The 20,713-nt window shown below is 48.3% G+C and overlaps 1 protein-coding gene across 1 annotated transcript; it reads right to left on the minus strand.

Annotated features, from left to right (window-relative positions):
- Nucleotides 1-586: 586 nt before the first annotated feature.
- ezra (ezrin a) lies at nt 587-18,992 on the minus strand. The gene is made up of 13 exons (XM_080479723.1): nt 18,875-18,992; nt 16,914-16,997; nt 13,603-13,698; nt 12,634-12,908; nt 11,537-11,620; nt 10,492-10,638; nt 8,861-8,957; nt 4,877-5,040; nt 4,680-4,810; nt 3,076-3,236; nt 2,902-2,994; nt 2,298-2,579; nt 587-1,246 (listed from the first exon to the last, which is right to left on the minus strand). The coding sequence occupies exons 1-13, from the start codon at nt 18,884-18,886 to the stop codon at nt 1,082-1,084; spliced, it is 1,791 nt and encodes a 596-aa protein (XP_080335849.1). The 5' UTR covers nt 18,887-18,992; the 3' UTR covers nt 587-1,081.
- Between the last annotated feature and the right edge of the window lie 1,721 nt (nt 18,993-20,713).

The raw sequence follows: 20,713 nt of genomic DNA on the forward strand, positions 1-20,713 counted from the left end.
ATGATTTATTTTGTACTGTCTGTACATGACCTCTCTCTTGAAGTTGACCTTTGACCTCGGTCTAATAACTAAAACCAGCAGCAGCGTTGGATCCTGGTGTTTGTGAGAGAATCATGAAGTGATGTTCTGCTGCTTCCAGCAGAGCGACTCCAGGAGCTTCACACGTTTCCTCTCGGCTCATTTCACACGTCTTCTATTTACCCATGAAGGAATTTGACCTCCTGAATAACGTCCTGACATCAACTGGACCAGGTGAGACGTCCTGGAGGTCTGAAGGTCTCTGTGTGAAACAGTTCTGCTGTCACGACTCCACACCCTCACATAAAACCATAAAGCTCATGAATGTTTAACGCGGCGAGATTAGAAGAACACTGAAACAGAGACGCATTGAACAGGATGGAAGAGCTGAACTAACAAAGTTTAGTTGATTTTTGAATTAAACTGAATTGAAACGTTTATTTTGGACACGTGGGCAGAAATGAAATTATACCAAAAAAAAACACACAGAAAAAAATCTCACTAAAAAAACTAAAAACAAATATAACAGAGCAGAAAATAAGTAAATAAATAATTAATGCCACAAAATATCTGAAAAGCAGGAGCATGAAGCCGACTCCGATTTTATTGTGGTGACAATAAAGTTTTCTGATTTCTGAATGAAACCAAGGCGGCGTCGAACTCTCCGACAGAGGAATAACAACCGGAGCAGGGTTGAGTTTGTCTCTTTTATTACACACAGGCAGATCAGGAATGAGACACGGAGCTCGTTCAGACAAACTGGTGGAATATTCTAGAATATCTGCTGCATCATTAAATACACGGAAATTAACGCCTTCAGTTTGACACATTAAAAACATCTCAAAGTCAAATGAGTTGATTTTATTTCTTCATGTTTTCTTTCTTGACACTGAAACGGTGCTAAAGGATGAAACACCTTTCAGTGCTACGAGAACTAAAATCAAGGCATCGCTGCTTTGGGCCGCTGAGTCGAGACTCGTGCAGACGAGTCGGGTGTCTGAGGTGGTGGAGGTGGTGGAGGTCACGTGGAGTGGAGACCCCGCTGCTCTGCAGGTCCGGGTTTTTACAAGGCCTCGAACTCGTCGACCCTCTGCTTGGTGTTGCCCAGGCGGATCTGACGGAGCGTCTTGTACTTGTCCCGGCCCACCCGGACGTTCTCGGCGTGCAGCAGGTCGTTCTTGGTCTTCATGCTGTCGTCTCGGGCGCCGGCCAGCTCCGAGCTCAGGGCCTGTGGACGAGCCGGGGTCAGAGAGAAGACTGGACTGCTTCCTGTCACTACTGCTCACCAGGTCATCACTTTATCAAACAACACGATGGACTAAAGTCGTCGATAAGAATGTGAAACCGAGGAGCAGAAGGAACCGAGCAACTGAAACTTCAGGAAATATCCGATTGTTTTCTGAGAAATGTGGCCGGCCTTCGTCCACACAAAGAAGAAATCTGGTTTTAAAGGAGGAAGACAAACTGCTGCTGCTACAGCTGGAGATGAACACTGGAGAGAAGAGGGTGGAGAGGGAGGAGTGGGTGGAGCAGGTGGAGAGGGAGGAGTTGGTGAAGAGGGAAGAATGATTGGAGAGGGTGGAGCAGGTGGACAGAGAGAAGTTGGTGGAGCAAGTGGAGAGGGAGGAGCAGGTGGAGAGGGAGGAGAAGGTGGAGCAGGTGGAGAGGGAGGAGAAGGTGGAGCAGGTGGAGAGGGAGGAGCAGGTAGAGAGGGAGGAGGGGGTGGAGAGGGAAGAATGAGTGGAGAGGGAAAAGTGGGTGGAGCAGATAGACAGGGAGAAGTTGGTGGAGCAAGTGAGAGGGAGGAGTTGATGGAGAGGGAACAGTGGGTGGAGAGGAAAGAGTGGGTGGAGCAGATGAACAGGGGGAAGTTGGTGGAACAAGTGAAAGGGAGGTGTTGGTGGAGAGGGAGGAGCAGGTAGAGAGGGAGGAGTGGAAGGAGTGGGTGAATCGTGTGGAGACCCTGGACCCTGGACCCTGGAGCTCGACCCTGGACCTAGACCCTAGACCTAGACTCTAGAGCTAGACCCTGGTTCTAGACCCTGGATCTTGGAACTAGTCCCTGGAGCTAGACCCTGGACCTAGACCTTGGAGCTAGACCCTGGACCCTGGATCTAGACCCTGGACCCTGAAGCTACACCCTGGAGCTAGACCCTGGTCCTAGACCCTGAGGCTCAGGGCGAGAGGCAGTTGAAGATGGAGGGGTAGGAAAAGAAGAGCAGAGCTGGTGAAGGAGGTTCAGTGTGAAGCAGAGAAAGGTGGAGTGACCCTGAACGCACCAGGAGCTGCCTCTGCAGGCGCTCGTTCTTCTCGGCCTCCGTCAGACGCTCCTCCTCCAGCCGGTGGTCGCCGATGCCCTGCGACTGCAGCTCGGCGCTGTAGGTGCTGTTCTCCTCGCTGTGCTCATGGTCGCTGTGCTCATGGTCGCTCTCGCTGTCCGAGGATGAGGACGAGGATGAGGAAGCGCCGGACTCATGAGTAGCAACATCCGAGACGGAGGACGTCTTCACCGTGTAGAGCTCTTCCTTTGTCCTCTCCAGACTCTCCTCCACACTGATGGCCTGGGGGGGGGGGGGGGGGGGGGTATTATCAGATTCGAAACTGGCTGCAGGTTTGTTGTGTGTAGTGTGTGTATTGTAGTGTAGTGTGTGTAGAGTGTGTGTGTGTGTGTGTAGTGTGTAATGTGTGTAGTGAGGGTAGTGTAGTGTGTGTAATGTGTGTAGTGTAGTGTAGTGTGTGTGTGGTGTGTGTGTGGTGTGTGTGTAGTGTGTGTAATGTGTGTGTCTCTGTCCAGGGCTCAGCAGCTCTTCACTAGTGTGTGTTGTGTTTCACCACTAGAGGCTCCAGGACTAGTGGACTGGTTCTGGGGGTCCAGAGACTCACCTTGCTGTGCCAGGTGTCAGCCTCCGCCTCCTTGACCCGGTTCTCCTCCTCCAGCAGGGTGATCTTGGCGCTGTACTCTGCCAGTTCTGCAGCCTGGAGGCGAGACACAGAGGTTAGTCAGGTACCAGACCTGCTGCCAGCAGAACCAACCAGAACATTTCCTCTGCTGCCCACCAGCTGTTCCTGGCCCTTCATCTGCTCCTCCGCCTGCCGAGTCAACTCCTCCTTGGCCATGATGGCCTCCATCCTCTCTGCTTCCAACCGGGCCGCCTCCTGCTCCGCCCTCCTCCTCTCCTCCTCCAGCCTCATGGCCCGGTCCAGCTGCTCCTGAAGCTCTGCGGGACAATGGAACGTCAACCAGCGCCGTGGTTCCCTACGTCAGAGGCTCCTTCAGCCAATAAACTACAAACACCGTCAACAGTCAGTGGAACACAGTCAGTGGAACACAGTCGGTGGAACACAATCAGTGGAACACAAACAGTCAGTGGAACACAGTCAGTCAGTGGAACACAAACAATCAGTGGAACACAGTCAGTCAGTGGAACACAAACAATCAGTGGAACACAAACAATCAGTAGAACACAGTCAGTCAGTGGAACACAAACAATCAGTGGAACACAAAGTCAGTGGAACACAAACAATCAGTAGAACACAAACAATCAGTGGAACACAAACAGTCAGTGGAACACAAACAATCAGTGGAACACAAACAATCAGTAGAACACAAACAGTCAGTGGAACACAAAGAGTCAGTAGAACACAAAGTTAGTAGAACACAAACAGTCAGTAGAACACAAACAATCAGTGGAACACAAACAGTCAGTAGAACACAAAGTTAGTAGAACACAAACAATCAGTAGAACACAAACAATCAGTGAAACACAAACAGTCAGTAGAACACAAAGTTAGTAGAACACAAACAATCAGTGGAACACAAAGTCAGTGGAACACAAAGTTAGTAGAACACAAACAATCAGTGGAACACAAAGTCAGTGGAACACAAAGTTAGTAGAACACAAACAATCAGTGGAACACAAAGTCAGTGGAACACAAAGTTAGTAGAACACAAACAATCAGTGGAACACAAAGTCAGTGGAACACAAAGTTAGTAGAACACAAACAATCAGTAGAACACAAACAATCAGTGGAACACAAACAGTCAGTAGAACACAAACAGTCAGTAGAACACAAACAATCAGTGGAACACAAACAGTCAGTGGAACAAACATCAGTGGAACAAACAGTCAGTAGAACACAAACAGTCAGTGGAACAAACATCAGAGGAACAAACAGTCAGTGGAACATGACCCTGTCTTCTCGACCTCCTGATGGTCACCAACACTCGTCCTGCTGAAACCCTGCAGATTATTAAAGGTGTAAAAAAGCGATAAAAGCCATTTTTTGATAAAAGTAACTGTCATTAGAGAAATTCATGAAAAGATATAAAGTCTGAACGAAGTCAACAGAAATAAACTAAACTAACTTCTGAACTCTTGGCCTGGTCAGTAAAGTAAAGTAAAGTAAAGTAAAGTAAAGTAAAGTAAAGTAAAGTAAAGTAAAGTAAAGTAAAGTAAGGTAAAGTAAACCGTCCATCACAGCATGACGCCCCTCTTTAATAGAAACATTAGAATTTATGAGTGAAAACTGAAACCTGCAGAAAACTCACAGCTTGAGAAGGATGGTTAGGTGTGTGTGTGTGTGTGTGTGTGTGTGTGTGTGTGTGTGTGTGTGTGTGTGTGTGTGTGTGTGTGTGTGTGTGTGTGTGTGTGTGTGTGTACCTCTCTCTGCTCTCTTGGTGGACTCTTCGAACTCGTACAGCTTCATCACCAGCTCCTGCTTCTCCCTCTCCATCAGCTCCTTCTCTCTCTCCATGGCCTCCCTCTTCCTCTTCTCGCTCTCCAGATGATCCCTGCAGACACAGGCTCATGTTCCCACTGTTGGTGTGGATGAAGAGTTGATGCCTTGTGCTTCGTACCTCTCCAGCTTCTTCTGCAGCCGCTCCTCTTTGGCCTGAGCCTTCATCTGCTGCACCTCGATGCTGTCAGGTTTGCGGCGCCGCGTGTAGAGTTCATGGTTCCCGATGCACAGCTGCAGGATGCGTTTGTTCACCCGCAGCCGAGGAGCGTAAAATATGAACTCCTGCAGGGAAACAACACCTCAGCTTTCTCTTCTGCTCCTCTCTCAAGGTTTCTCTGTGAAGCCTCTCTACATGTGAACAAACACACACCAATGTTTTTACTCTATTCTACCTGAAAGAATTAGGTAAGTTGCTGTGTGACTGACTGTGCAACCTGTAAACATAAACACACAGTGATGAAACTTATTTTGGGACTTTGCTTCATAAATTAAAATAATAAGTCAATGTATTTAATAAATAATAGGCAAAATAAATATGACATTTTAACACATTATATTTAATCCATCCATCCATCCATCCATCCATCCATCCATCCATCCATCCATCCATCCATCCATCTTCTCCCTCTTATCCGTTTCCGGGTGGTGGGGGTGTCAGTCTGAGCACCGTCACCCAGATCACATTGCACCATTAAGAAACTTCCTGCAGGTGGAGAGCCCACAGGAAGGTGGTGCCCGGCGTGGGACACGAACCCTCTACCTTGAGATTGAGAGTCTCATGCTCTACCAACTGAGCTGGCCGGGGGCTCTAATATATCCCTATAATCTATTAATATATCCCTATTATCTATTGACAGACTGCTGTGTTTTTGTATTTACGGAAACATGGTGTAACAACAACGTTCCGGACCGGGCCATTCAGCTCGAGCGGCTAACAAGCTGCTGAGCAGACAGAGTTCTCGTTAAAGGAGATGAGACCCGCGGCGGGGGACTCTGTGTTTACATCAATGAGGCCTGGTGCCGGGACGCTGTTATGGTTCACAAGCACTGCTCACCGTTACTGGAGTGTATGGTTATTCTATCTGCCGAGGGAGTTTACAGCAGTTATGATCGTCGTTGTTTACATCCTTCTGAGCTCCAATAACAACAGCAAGACTGAGGCACTACATGAACTCTATCTGCACATCAGTGAGCAGCAGCAGCCCACTGTCAGATTATGTTAACTTGAATCCTTCTATGTAGTCTGCCATTTTAGCTTCACTGTTAGAGACAATGGGATTACATCCTCCCATGTGTGCAGCTGACCATGTGGTGAGAATGTCTTTGTTTAATAAATAATTCTGTTAATACTTAACTCTCTCAGATCTGTTGCTTCCTTAAGTCAGCCACAGTTTTAGGAACATGCAGAATCTAGAGAATTTAGATCAAATTAAATCTAACACCACCTTTTTTCATCTTGGCGGGTGATTTCAACCCTGCGAACCCAAAGACTGTTCCCAGAACTGCAAAAACACATAGACTTTCCTACACGGGGAAACAATACGCTGGACCAGGCGATCACGCCGTCGAAGGACAATTTGAGGACAACACTCCGCAGGATCAACGCCCGCAAAGCTCCAGGTCCTGACAAAATACCTGGCCGGGTGCTGAGAGACTGTGCGGGCGAACTCACTGATGTCCTCGCAGACATCTTCAACATCTCGCTGAGTCAGGCTATTGTCCCCACATGCCTCAGAGTCACCACCTTCATCCCGGTCCCAAAGAAGTCGCCAACCATCCTGCCTCAACGACTACCGCCCGGTTGCACTCACCCCCATCCTCATGAAGGGCTTCGAATGGTTAGTTATGGAAAACATGAAGGCTGTCCTCCCCCCTCCCTGGATCCTTTCCAGTTTGCATATCGGTCAAACTGCTCAACAGATGACGCCATCGCCACCACCCTTCACACGGCTTTAAGACATCTGGACTAAAAAGACTCTTATGTTCGAATGCTGTTCATTGACTTCAGTTCAACATTCTACACAATCATCCCCCAGCAGCTGATCGCCAAACTGGACCGGCTGGGTCTGAACACGACGCTGTGCTACTGGCTACTGGACTTCCTGACTGGGAGACCACAAGCAGCACGGGTCGGCAGCAACACATCAAGCACCATCATTCTGAACACGATGTGTGCTGAGCCCCCTCCTCTTCACCCTGCTGACCCATCACTGCACACCGTCTCACAGCTGCAACCTCTTCATCAAGTTTGCGGACGACACGACCGTGGGGGGTCTCATCAGCAACGGCGATGAGACGAACTACAGGACTGAGGCGAGCCGCCTGGCAAAGTGGTGCAGCCACAACAATCTCTTCCTGAAGGTGGAGAAGACGAAGTAGATGGTTGTGGACTTCAGGAGAGCGTGGACCCAGCACTCCCCTCTGTCCATCAACGGTGCTGCTGTGGAGAGGGTGAGCAGCACCAAGGTCCTGGGTGTTCACATCACAGAGGACCTCTCCTGGACCATCAACACCACATCCCTGGCCAAGAAAGCTCACCAGCACCTCTCCTTCCTCCGCAAGCTGAGAAGAGCCAGAGCCCCGCCCCCCATCATGTGCACCTTCTACAGAGGCACCATCGAGTCACTCATGACCAGCTGCATCACGGTGTGGCACGGCACCGGCACCGCATCCTGCCGCAGAACCCTCCAGCGCATCGTGAGAGCAGCTGAGAAGATCACTGGCGCCTCTCTCCCCGCCCTCCATGACATCTACGCCACCCGCCTCACCCGCGAGGCCCTCGGCATCGCAGGTGACCCCACCCACCCGTTACACAGCCTATTCAGCCTGCTGCCATCGGGGAGGAGACTGTGGAGCCTCCAAGCCAGGACCAGCCCACTGAGGGACAGCTTCGTCCACCAGGCTGTCAGGACACTCAACTCCCTCCCGGCTCTGCCCCCACTGCCTCGCTCACACAAAGCTGGATCCTGACACACACACACACACACACACACACACACACACACACACACACACACACACACACACACACACACACACACACACACACACACACACACACACACACACACACACACACACACACACACACACACACACACACACACACAAACCCACACACACACACACACATTGAACTCCCCCAAATACCCACCATCCATCTTCCTACACTGAACCCTACCAGCCTCTTTTAGTTGGGAAATTAAGTCAGGGACCTGTTTTTATGTCTTTCTGTTTGCTGTTTTTATTTTCCTGTTTATATTTATTTTTATTTACTTTTTATACTTTTATGTTTACACCATGGGCCAGAGAGAAACGCCATTTCAAAACTCTGTATGTCCTGTACATATTGTAGTATTGATAATAAATTTGACTTTGACTTCTGAGTTTGACTTAATCTAGCCCTATAATCTATTAATTAACCCCATAATCTATTAATCTAACCCTATAATCTATTAATCTATCCCTATAATTTATTAATCTATCCCTATAATCTATGCATTAACCCCATAATCTATTAATCTAACCCTATAATCTATTAATTAACCCCATAATCTATTAATCTAACCCTATAATCTATTGATATAACCCTATAATCGAATGATCTATTTCTATAATCTATCCCTATAATCTATTAATCTATCCCTATAATCTATTAATTAACCCCATAATCTATTAATCTAACCCTATAATCTATCCCTACAATCTATGAATCTATCCCTGTAATCTATTAATCTATCACTATAATCTATCCATTCAATCTGACTGTATAATCTAATCCTAGAAAGGATCAATTGACTTGCTTTAGTGTTTCTTTGTAAAGTTGTGAATTGTCTTGAGTCTGAACAGAAGCTGGTGAAATACAATTGTGTTCTATGAATTTGAAATGAATTTGAGTTTATTGAATTTTAGCTTCAAGTTCAGAATGAATCAGAATCTGAATCCGATTTATTGCAGGTCGTTTTCACACGACGAGGAATTTGTTCTTATTATCAGGTTTGGTTCTACTGCTGGCAGAGGAAATGTGTGTGAACAGGATTCGACTGCTGTAGAGGTTTTTGTTAAACTGACGTTTTGGAACAAAGCGACTATCAACACTTACAGGTGATTTCTTGTCGATGGGCTTGATGAGGAACCTTTTGTCACTGAAGGAAATGTTTCGGATCTCGCTCCAGGGGAATCCGATCTTCGGAGAAAGTCTGAGGGGAAACAACAGACGGGTCAGAGCTGCGCTGAGCTCCAACGCTACAAGAACCAGGTCGACGACCTTCTGGAAACTACATGAGTAGCTATTAAAAGAATGGAGGTCGATGACTGAGTCCTGACCGGCCGGACGTTCCCCTCCAGTCCACTCCGGTCATCTGGTCACTTCACCTGCGTGATATCAGCTGGGGGCGGAGCTTTAGACAGAGTAACTGACAGACTAGAGCTGAACATCAGCAATGTGGAGGGAACAACAGAACAACACTGTGGAGAGAACAACACCGTGGAGAGAACAACAGAACAACACTGTGGAGAGAACAACAGAACAACACTGTGGAGAGAACAACAGAACAACACTGTGGAGAGAACAACAGAACAACATCGTGGAGAGGACAACAGAACAACACCGTGGAGAGAACAGAACAGAACAACACCGTGGAGAGAACAACAGAATAACAGAACAACAGAACAACACAGTGGAGAGAACAACACCGTGGAGAGAACAACAGAACAACACTGTGGAGAGAACAACAGAACAACATCGTGGAGAGGACAACAGAACAACACTGTGGAGAGAACAACAGAACAACATCGTGGAGAGAACAGAACAGAACAACACTGTGGAGAGGACAACAGAACAACATCGTGGAGAGAACAACAGAACAACACTGTGGAGAGAACAACAGAACAACATCGTGGAGAGAACAACAGAACAACACTGTGGAGAGAACAACAGAACAACACTGTGGAGAGAACAACAGAACAACACTGTGGAGAGAACAACGGAACAACACTGTGGAGAGAACAACACTGTGGAGAGAACAACGGAACAACACCGTGGAGAGAACAGAACAGAACAACACAGTGGAGAGAACAACAGAACAACACTGTGGAGAGAACAACGGAACAACACTGTGGAGAGAACAACACTGTGGAGAGAACAACGGAACAACACCGTGGAGAGAACAGAACAGAACAACACAGTGGAGAGAACAACAGAACAACACTGTGGAGAGAACAACAGAACAACACAGTGGAGAGAACAACAGAACAATACAGTGGAGAGAACAACAGAACAACACAGTGGAGAGAACAACAGAACAATACAGTGGAGAGAACAACACAGTGGAGAGAACAACAGAATAACAGAACAACAGAACAACACAGTGGAGAGAACAACAGAACAACACAGTGGAGAGAACAACAGAACAATACAGTGGAGAGAACAACAGAACAACACTGTGGAGAGAACAACGGAACAACACAGTGGAGAGAACAACAGAACAATACAGTGGAGAGAACAACAGAACAACACAGTGGAGAGAACAACAGAACAATACAGTGGAGAGAACAACACAGTGGAGAGAACAACAGAACAACACAGTGGAGAGAACAACAGAACAACACAGTGGAGAGAACAACAGAACAATACAGTGGAGAGAACAACACAGTGGAGAGAACAACAGAACAACACAGTGGAGAGAACAACAAAACAACACAGTGGAGAGAACAACAGAATAACAGACGTACTTGTCCTCCTTCTCGTAGATGTTGAGTCCCAGAGCGTCGACGCCCAGCCACAGTTCGGAGCCCTTCTTGTTCTTGATCTCAAAGAAGTTGACGCCGTACATCTCCAGGTCCTGACCGATCTTCAAGAACTCCATCATGGCGTCCTCCCTGATTGGATCCGACAGTGGAGAAGATCATTTCCAGGGAAAAACTTCATCTACTGCTAAAGGTTTATTAAAACCCCTGATATGAAAAGACCTTCCTTCCTGAGTGTCCTCTGTCCAGGACGTCAGTCTGTCTGTCACTGTTTTCATCCTTCATCCTCATCATCATCATATCCACTTTACAAGTAAACAAAGCAACAAGTTGGAGCTGATTCCAGCTCAATGAGGCAAAAGCCCATATCTACCCTGACAGACCACCGCAGAACAAACAGAAAGACACCTGACAGACCACCGCTGGACAAACAGAAACACACCTGACAGACCACCGCTGGACAAACAGAAACACACCTGACAGACCACCGCTGGACAAACAGAAACACACCTGACAGACCACCACAGGACAAACAGAAAGACACCAGACAGACCACCGCTGGACAAACAGAAAGACACTTGACAGACCACCACAGGACAAACAGAAACACCCCTGACAGACCACCACAGGACAAACAGAAAGACACCTGACAGACCACCACAGGACAAACAGAAAGACACCTGACAGACCACCACAGGACAAACAGAAACACACCTGACAGACCACCACAGGACAAACAGAAAGACACCTGACAGACCACCACAGGACAAACAGAAACACCCCTGACAGACCACCGCCCCTCCATGTCAGTTTACCGTGGTGTTGGAACCTGGTTGGCCGGTTGTGTCTGAACCTCCATCAGTGGCTCGTTTGCTCCAGTTCAACTCTTTATTAAATCCTCGTTTCACACTTGGTCTGAACTTTCCAGGTGTAATTTGACACCTGGAAAGTTCAGACTTGAAGCTAATATTTGTCTGTTTGTTGCCATAAACACTGTGGAGGAGGTTTCCACCAATCAGAGGTCACGTACTTGAGCATGGTGCCGTGCTCGGCGTGCCAGATCTGGATGCGATCCTCCCACTGCTCCTTGCTCAGTTTGTGTTGTTCCAGCACCCTGGAGGAGAGACGAGCCGTCAGAAACAGGAAACACTCTCTTCCTGCCGCCGCTGCTCTTCACTGCATTCAGCTGTTCTCTGGCTGATCCAATAGTTTACAGACTGAACTTCAACACTCTGATGGTAAACCCTCTTTTTATGTGGAATCACTTGAAATTTTAAATCCATCAAACCTTTATTGAAATAGTTAATTTAGTTATTTTAATGTCTTTTCTTCATTCAGATTCAGAAAAAAAGCCCTTTGAGTTTCATGCTGTAATGCAACAGTGACGGAGAGAAACGGCCTCAGATCCTCGTTTCACTGATCGAGTGCTCCGAGAAGGATTTATAAATGTTGTTTTTATTTTATTCACAGTCTTGAAGGAGAAGATTTATGCGTCTAATCTGATTGGTTGCAGTCCTCCTACACGAAATACAAAGTCATTAACAAACATTTTCACAGTTTGAATTCACTGTGAGTCAGCAGCTCGATCTGAACTCAACGTTTGTTTTACTTCCTGGTTCAAAGTGGAGAAACAGGAAGAGGCTTCAGTCAGCCACTGACTCCCAGGCAGGAGTCCGGCCGCTGCATGAGAAGGGAAGTTACATGAACTTTGCTCCTGTCGAGGAGGATGAAGTCTGTTCTCTGTTTGAACACATCGGATTCATTTCGGAGACCTTTTCTTGAATCATGTATTTATTTGTAGCCGCAGAGTGTTTGTGCTTCTGATGTCAGCAGAGTCACTTTACAGTCAGTTACAATCAGCTTCATTGAGGCTTCTTCATATCTTTTTTAAATTTATGTTGGAGCGTTTTTATACTAGTTTCATACTGAACTGTTGTTTTTTTTAACAATGGAACTGCTGCTCAAAGACTGGCCGACAAAGTTTCGTTGTTTTAATGGCAGTGACAATAAAGTTCCAGATTGTGATGAGATGAACGTCAGGGGCAGCTTCCCTCTCACGGTCGACACACTAACTAACCCTAACTAACCCTCCAGGACGGTCGTCACTGTGAGGGCAGCACGGCTCACCTCTTGGGCAGCAGGCGCTCAGACGACAGGTAGCCCGAGTTGTGCGTGAACTTGTTGTACTCTCCGTACTTGGCCTGCACGGCGTAGGAGGCCAGCAGCACGGCCGTCTCGGGGGGGCAGTACACCTCCTCCTGCAGGAGGTCCTCCTTCACCTGCAGGAAGAACAGCTTCCGGGTGACGTCCTGGATCAGCTCCTCCGTCACGTCCTCGGGGTAGAACTTGACCTTCAGCTTGAACTGCAGGGGCGTCTCTCGCCTCATGTCCTGAGACATCACCTGCACAGGTGAGCAGGAGCAGCAGGAGGTCAGTGGAGGAGGTGAGGAGAGATGCAGCGGGCGGCGGCCAGATAAACTCACAACGAAAACACATTGCAATAAAATAGAACGCCACAGTGGAGGCTCATTACAGCGGAGCAGCGCCGAGGAGAAGAAAAGAAAAACAAACAGAATGTGGAAGAAACTAATTGGGTCTAACTTTCACTTGATCTCATGACTGAAATGCAACAAACATAAACATTTATGTATAAAAGCTAAAAAAGATAAATAAACTAATCTTAAAACATGTATCCCAGAGTCTGACACTGTCTGACAACCTGTTATTGTCTATTGTTCTTATGACACAGTCGTACAGTTTCTGTGTTAAATGTTTCTTGATATTCAGTCTTAAATTAACATTGGATTTGCTCTTGGTGGCCGACTTTGGGCTGGATTTCTTATGGAAAATCTGTTTATAGACAGGATTTTTATAAATAATGATAACATATGACTTTAGGGAAGTCCTGTTCATTTATCAAGTGAACGAGTTCATGTCTGATTTCATTTTCACAATCACAAACTTACTTAAATGTCACAGAAAATATCTGCCAGTGGGAGAAGATTTTAAAACCATTTCAGCATTTTCTAGGTTTATTATAATAATAATAATAATAATAAATAAATAAATAAATAAAAAATACTACTAATAAATTACCTTCTTGTCAGAGTTCAACCATGTGTAGAAGCCTTTGTTGTCCAGAAACAGCAGCCCGAAGAACCAGGTCTCCCGCAGGCCGATGGTCCGGGCCACCTGAAGAGAGCCTCAACATTACAACCTGCTTCTTCACTTCTTCATCTCTCTTCATCATCATCATCATCATCATCATCACACACACATTCTGGAAGACTTCCCATCAAATCTCTCTGTGAGGAGTTTGCATGTTCTCCCTGTGCACGGGGGCGTGTGTGTGTGTGTGTGTGTGTGTGTGTGTGTGTGTGTGTGTGTGTGTGTGTGTGTGTGTGTGTGTGTGTGTGTGTGTGTGTTAGTCTCCACCTCCCTGCTTCCCTATGTTAAATAGGAGAAATGATGAATCATCAGTTTCCTCTGTATCTGTCTAGAATAACATTAATCGAAGGTCGACTCCTTCATGCAGGTTCAGGGGTGCGACGCGGTGGTTCAGTGGTTTGCACTGCAGCACTGCTGCCTTTTGGAGGGGACCTGTTTATGTTGAGTTCATGTCCAATTGGCTTTTCTCACATTAAATTCGAGAAAAAGGGCTGAAGTTAAAGATTGCGGAGACATTTGGTGGCAGCAGGTTCTGGTGGTTTGGTCCTGGTTTTTCTGGACCACTCTCTGATCCATCTGACCTCTGGTTCTGGTTCTTCTGGACCACTCTCTGATCTCTCTAACCTCTGGTTCTGGTTCTTCTGGACCACTCCCTGACCTTTGGTTCTGCCCCTCACAGTCTCAGGATTACCAGGCTTTGGGATTTATTAGGGATTACTGGTGTTTTAAAACTGTTTACATGCCATAACTGAGGAAACGTTTAGTGTTTGTCTAAATGGAGAAATGTCTGATAAGGAAACCTGGCCCGTGGAGCACCTCAGGGATCTGTTCTGGGTCCAATTTTCTTCTTACTCTATATTATCAGATGTTACCATACTATTTCTTATCTTCTCTACGCTGACGACAAACATCCAGAGAAGTGAACCTGCAGACATCAGACGAGACCTTTATGTTCAGATAAATCCAGGCTCAGAACTGTTGGTTCTGTTAGACGTTGATGTGGTTTGAGCTTCACTCCAAACTGCTGGTTAGAAACCAGAGAACTCTGAACTCAACCCAGGATTTGATCTCCTCTAAACCAAAGGATTATTATCACGGTTGTTGAACTTCGGAGTGTCTTCAGACGGGACAACACGCTGCAGAAATATTTTGAACCAGAAGAAGATCTCATGTTGCTCCAGTCTGACCCGGTCTTCAGTCGATACCTGGAAATTTTATTAATTTTTCAATTTTGATCTTAACTTTTTGATCCTGACAAGGTGAAGCAGCAAAACATCTCTGACCTGCTGAAACCACGTTTTCTTCTGCTCTGAGGGCAACAGGTCAAAGGTCAGGGACTCAAATTGTCCAAATTGTCCCTCCTGTCTCCTTCTCTACCGACTTCTCCTGAACCCCAGAACTGTTCTGTGTGGCGGCCATGATAAGGACTGTCTGAATTCTCAATAAGCAAAGGAAAGGAGGCTCGTTGCTTCCTTTAGAACCTCCTTTAGCCTAGAAACCGCTGATGCTTCCTTTAGATCCTCCTTTAGCCTAGGAACAACTGATGTTTCCTTTAGAACCTCCTTTAGCCTAGGAACAACTGATGCTTCCTTTAGAACCTCCTTTAGCCTAGGAACCACTGATGCTTCCTTTAGAACCTCCTTTAGCTGAGGAACCACTGATGCTTCCTTTAGAACCTCCTTTAGCCTAGGAACCACTGGTGGTTCCTTTAGAACCTCCTTTAGTATAGGAACCACTGATGCTTCCTTTAGAACCTCCTTTAGCCTAGGGACCACTGATGCTTCCTTTAGAACCTCCTTCAGCCTAGAAAACACTGATGCTTCCTTTAGAACCTCCTTTAGCCTAGGAACCACTTATGCTTCCTTTAGAACCTCCTTTAGCATAGAAACCACTGATGCTTCCTTTACCAAAGGAGACCAGCTCATGTTCCCCCACAATTCCTTGCGGCGACAACATTTAAAAGAACCCGCTCATCGGCGCGTTCAGGGAAACTCAGGATGACTGAAAAAGGAGCAGATCATGTAAGTTACCAAAGTAATAATCTGCCTAGAACAACTTGAAATCATCTAGAACCCAGATGAACTTTTTGTAGTTCATTTTCAGAAACTTGTAGTTTTTTCCCACCATGGCAAACGTCACTAACTTGAGCCGCCGTCGCATTATTATGACGTCACTAAGTGAAAGCGCTGTCTGACTGCCTCACCACCGTGATCTCCTTCACTAACTCCTTTAGGAAGCCTCCTAACACCTTTCACTAACTCCTTTAGGAAGCCTCCTAACACCTTTCACTAACTTCTTTAGGAAGCCTCTTAACTCCTTTAGGAAGCCTCCTAACTCCTTTCACTAACTCCTTTAGGAAGTCTCCTAACACCTTTCCTTAACTCCTTTAGGAAGTCCCCTAACTCCTTTCATTAACTCCTTTAGGAAGTCTCCTAACACCTTTCCTTAACTCCTTTAGGAAGTCCCCTAACTCCTTTCATTAACTCCTTTAGGAAGCCTCCTAACTCCTTTCACTAACTCCTTTAGGAAGTCTCCTAACTCCTTTCACTAACTCCTTTAGGAAGCCTCCTAACACCTTTCACTAACTCCTTTAGGAAGCCTCCTAACACCTTTCACTAACTCCTTTAGGAAGTCCCCTAACTCCTTTCATTAACTCCTTTAGGGAGCCTCCTAACTCCTTTCACTAACTCCTTTAGGAAGCCTCCTAACACCTTTCACTAACTCCTTTAGGAAGCCTCCAAACACCTTTCACTAACTCCTTTAGGAAGTCTCCTAACACCTTTCACTAACCCCATGATGTCATCCAGGGGTTAAGGTAAAGTCCATAGATAAGGAGATAGGAGGGACAAGTCGGACGTACCCTTGGTTTATAAGGGCAACAGGTCAAAGATCACCGTCAGTCCCAGGGACTCGGTTCAGAACTAAAGATCACCACACATCATGAGTCACAGTGTCTCCAGGCTGCATGTTCTGCCTGAGCTTCAGTGGAAGTGTTTGTAGAGTGAGCTGGTGACTCGAGACTGTGTGTGTGTGTGTGTGTGTGTGTGTGTGTGTGTGTGTGTGTGTGTGTGTGTGTGTGTGTGTGTGTGTGTGTGTGTGTGTGTGTGTGTGTGTGTGTGTGTGTGTGTGTGTTGGTTTATCTAACATGTTGTTCCAGCCCCCAGCCTTCCCCTGCTGGTACATCCCCACAGTTCCTTTGGTCTCTGTGATGCAGAACCAGAGCCCGAGGTGAAGCAGACCTGGTCATACAGCTGCTTCCCGGTGGTGTTGGGATGGAAGGAGAACTCCAGCTCCGCGTCCATGGTGGTGACGCGCACGTTAACCTGCAGCAGAAGGTCACATGATCAATCTCCTTCATTCAGTTGGACCGAAGCATCTCGTCTCCGTCATCGTTTCTCCCTGAAAGCAGAAAAACTGGGCCTGCAGGTGAAACGACTGTTTGTGTTGTTAAAGCTGCTGTGAAGCAGAATCAGGAGGTGGATGATTCATCAACTGTAATTACTCTCTATCTGCTCAGACTTTGAACTGTGGGGGAGCCGCAAGGCTGCAGGTTCAAACACTCTGCTGCCCACTCGCCTTTACACCTGGGTCTGCAGGTCCTCACCTGGGTCTGCAGGTCCTGACCTGGGTCTGCTCAGCAGGAAAAACAGGTCCTGACCTGGGTCTGCAGGTATTCACCTGGGTCTGCAGAGCAGGACAAACAGGTCCTGACCTGGGTCTGCAGGTCTTGACCTGGGTCTGCAGAGCAGGACAAACAGGTCGTGACCTGGGTCTACAGAGCAGGACAAACAGGTCGTGACCTGGGTCTGCAGGTCACATCAGCCCTTCAGCAGTTACTCAACCGTTTTATGAAGTTCTTCCAGAGTACGCCCGGCGTCGTAAAGATAAACTGGAACGTCATCAAGCCTGAGAGTTTCTGAACCCTGACGCACATCTGGAGCTGCACAGTGTGAGGGAACATCTGGAGCTGCACAGTGTGAGGGAACATCTGGAGCTCTGCAGTGTGAGTGAACATCTGGAGCTCCGCAGTGTGAGGGAACATCTGGAGCTCTGCAGTGTGAGTGAACATCTGGAGCTCTGCACTGTGAGGGAACATCTGGAGCTGCACAGTGTGAGGGAACATCTGGAGCGCCGCAGTGTGAGGGAACATCTGGAACTCAGCAGTGTGAGGGAACATCTGGAGCTCTGCAGTGTGAGGGAACATCTGGGGCTGCACAGTGTGAGGGAACATCTGGAGCTGCACAGTGTGAGGGAACATCTGGAGCGCCGCAGTGTGAGGGAACATCTGGGGCTGCACAGTGTGAGGGAACATCTGGAGCTCAGCAGTGTGAGGGAACATCTGGAGCTCAGCAGTGTGAGGGAACATCTGGAGCGCCGCAGTGTGAGGGAACATCTGGAGCTTTGTAGTGTGAGGGAACATCTGGAGCTCCTGATTTGCTGCTGAGGCCTCTCATCACTGACTGCTGGCGTCACCACCACAGAAGAAGAAGCATTTCTTTCTTTAACTCTACATTTGGAGGAAAACGTCTCCAAACTGGAGCCAGACGTTCTCTGAAGCTCAGTACAAGTCTGAAGCTGCTGCTGTGACTCAGGCTGATATGTGACGACTTGTGAAAGAAGCCAAGGTGGTCTCCTCACAGAGCTGCTGGAGCGAAGCTCCGGCTGCTACTTCTTATCAGTTTCAGGGAAATGATGCAGAATATCAAAGTCACTCGGAATATTCAGTCCTTCACAGCGACATGAACAGCCTCCTCCTTTCTCCAGCAGAGATCTGTGGCTGGTAACTGAAGCCAAGAGTAAGAAGGAAGCGAGAGTCCTGAGTCAGCGCTGGACATATGGACTGCAGGCTGATGTGTAGTGAGGGGGCTGGGTGGAGTTAGACAACTTTATCCTGGATATTTCTGTCAGGAATGTGAGGAGCATGGGTCAAACTCTACCTTTGGTTAATGAGTAAATGTCAAATCAGATCTGTGCCTCGAGGAAAAAAGCCTCCGAGGCTTGAACAAAGAAGCAAGACGTTCAATCAGTGACTAAAGCTCCAGGTAGAGCAGCAGGGACTCCTCACCGTTTTGTTCCTGCTTATCGGAGCAAAACATCTGAAGACTTTCTAACCGGCTGAATCTTTTATATCAGAACGGAGGACAAACAAGCCAGAGGCCGATCGTTTGGTGTTATTTGATGGAAACAGAGGTTTTCCTACCGTTTTAGGCATCTTGGCTCAGGCGGTGGACGAGCTCCAGCAGAGTGCTTCCAGGCGTCGAGGTGCAGTGGCGACTCGCAGCTCGACCTCCACCTGATAAAGAAAGTGTTGCTCTGTCAGGAGCAGCAAAGGGCGGAGCTGCTGCCCTTTGAACCCAGCAGGCGTCACGTGGGAGGCTGGAATATGACGGCTTCACCTGCAGTGTGTCACCGGGCAGGTGACGGAGCAGCTCCACCCAGAGACAATGACCTGCAGGTTGACGGAGCAGCTCCACCCAGATGGAGCAGCTCCACCCAGATGAAGCAGCTCCACCCTGAGGGAACTGCTCCACCCAGAGACAATCACATGCAGGGTGGCGGAGAAGCTCATCCCAGATGAAGCAGCTCCACCCAGAGGGAGCAGCTCCACCCAGAGACAATTACCTGCAGAGTGATGGAGCAGCTCGACCCAGATGAAGCAGCTCCACCCTGAGGGAGCAGCTCCACCCAGACACAATTACCTGCAGAGTGATGGAGCAGCTCGACCCAGATGAAGCAGCTCCACCCTGAGGGAACAGCTCCACCCAGAGACAATCACCAGCAGGGTGGCGGAGAAGCTCCACCCAGATGAAGCAGCTCCACCCAGAGGGAGCAGCTCCACCCAGAGACAATTACCTGCAGAGTGATGGAGCAGCTCCACCCAGAAGGAGCGGCTCCTCCCTGAGGGAACAGCTCCACCCAGAGACAATCACCTGCAGGGTGGCAGAGCAGCTCCACCCAGAGACAATCATCTGTCGAGTGGCAGAGCAGCTCCACCCTGAGGGAACAGCTCCACCCAGAGACAATCAACTGTCGGGTGGCAGAGCAGCTCCACCCTGAGGGAACAGCTCCACCCAGAGACAATCACCTGCAGGGTGGCAGAGCAGCTCCACCCTGAGGGAACAGCTCCACCCAGAGACAATCATCTGTCGAGTGGCAGAGCAGCTCCACACTGAGGGAACAGCTCCACCCAGAGAAAATCCCCTGCAGGGTGGCAGAGCAGCTCCACCCTGAGGGAACAGCTCCACCCAGAGACAATCACCTGTCGGGTGGCAGAGCAGCTCCACCCTGAGGGAACAGCTCCACCCAGAGACAATCACCTGCAGGGTGGCAGAGCAGCTCCACCCTGAGGGAACAGCTCCACCCAGAGACAATCATCTATCGGGTGGCAGAGCAGCTCCACCCTGAGGGAACAGCTCCACCCAGAGACAATCATCTGTCGAGTGGCACAGCAGCTCCACCCTGAGGGAACAGCTCCACCCAGAGACAATCACCTGCAGGGTGGCAGAGCACCTCCACCCTGAGGGAACAGCTCCACCCAGAGACAATCATCTGTCGGGTGGCAGAGCAGCTCCACCCTGAGGGAACAGCTCCACCCAGAGACAATCACCTGTCGGGTGGCAGAGCAGCTCCACCCTGAGGGAACAGCTCCACCCAGAGACAATCACCTGCAGGGTGGCAGAGCAGCTCCACCCTGAGGGAACAGCTCCACCCAGAGACAATCATCTATCGGGTGGCAGAGCAGCTCCACCCTGAGGGAACAGCTCCACCCAGAGACAATCATCTGTCGAGTGGCACAGCAGCTCCACCCTGAGGGAACAGCTCCACCCAGAGACAATCATCTGTCGGGTGGCAGAGCAGCTCCACCCTGAGGGAACAGCTCCACCCAGAGACAATCATCTGTCGAGTGGCAGAGCAGCTCCACCCTGAGGGAACAGCTCCACCCAGAGACAATCACCTGCCTCAGCAGCTGCCCAGGTGTGACCTTTGCTCGGACCACACCGGGGTATTTATGCCGGAGGATTATTTCTGTTGGCAGCCG

The sequence above is a fragment of the Lipophrys pholis genome, assembly GCF_963383615.2.
Source record: "Lipophrys pholis genome assembly, chromosome: 14".
NCBI classification, from domain to species: Eukaryota; Metazoa; Chordata; class Actinopteri; order Blenniiformes; family Blenniidae; genus Lipophrys; species Lipophrys pholis.

Excerpts from the sequence above, each read along its gene's own strand:
- ezra (XM_080479723.1), bottom strand. Across the intron at positions 12,909-13,602 it reads GGTTGAACTCTGACAAGAAG|GTGATGTCTCAGGACATGAG; the intron begins GTAATTTATTAG and ends TCACCTGTGCAG. Across the intron at positions 8,958-10,491 it reads ATCTACGAGAAGGAGGACAA|ACTTTCTCCGAAGATCGGAT; the intron begins GTACGTCTGTTA and ends GTTTCCCCTCAG.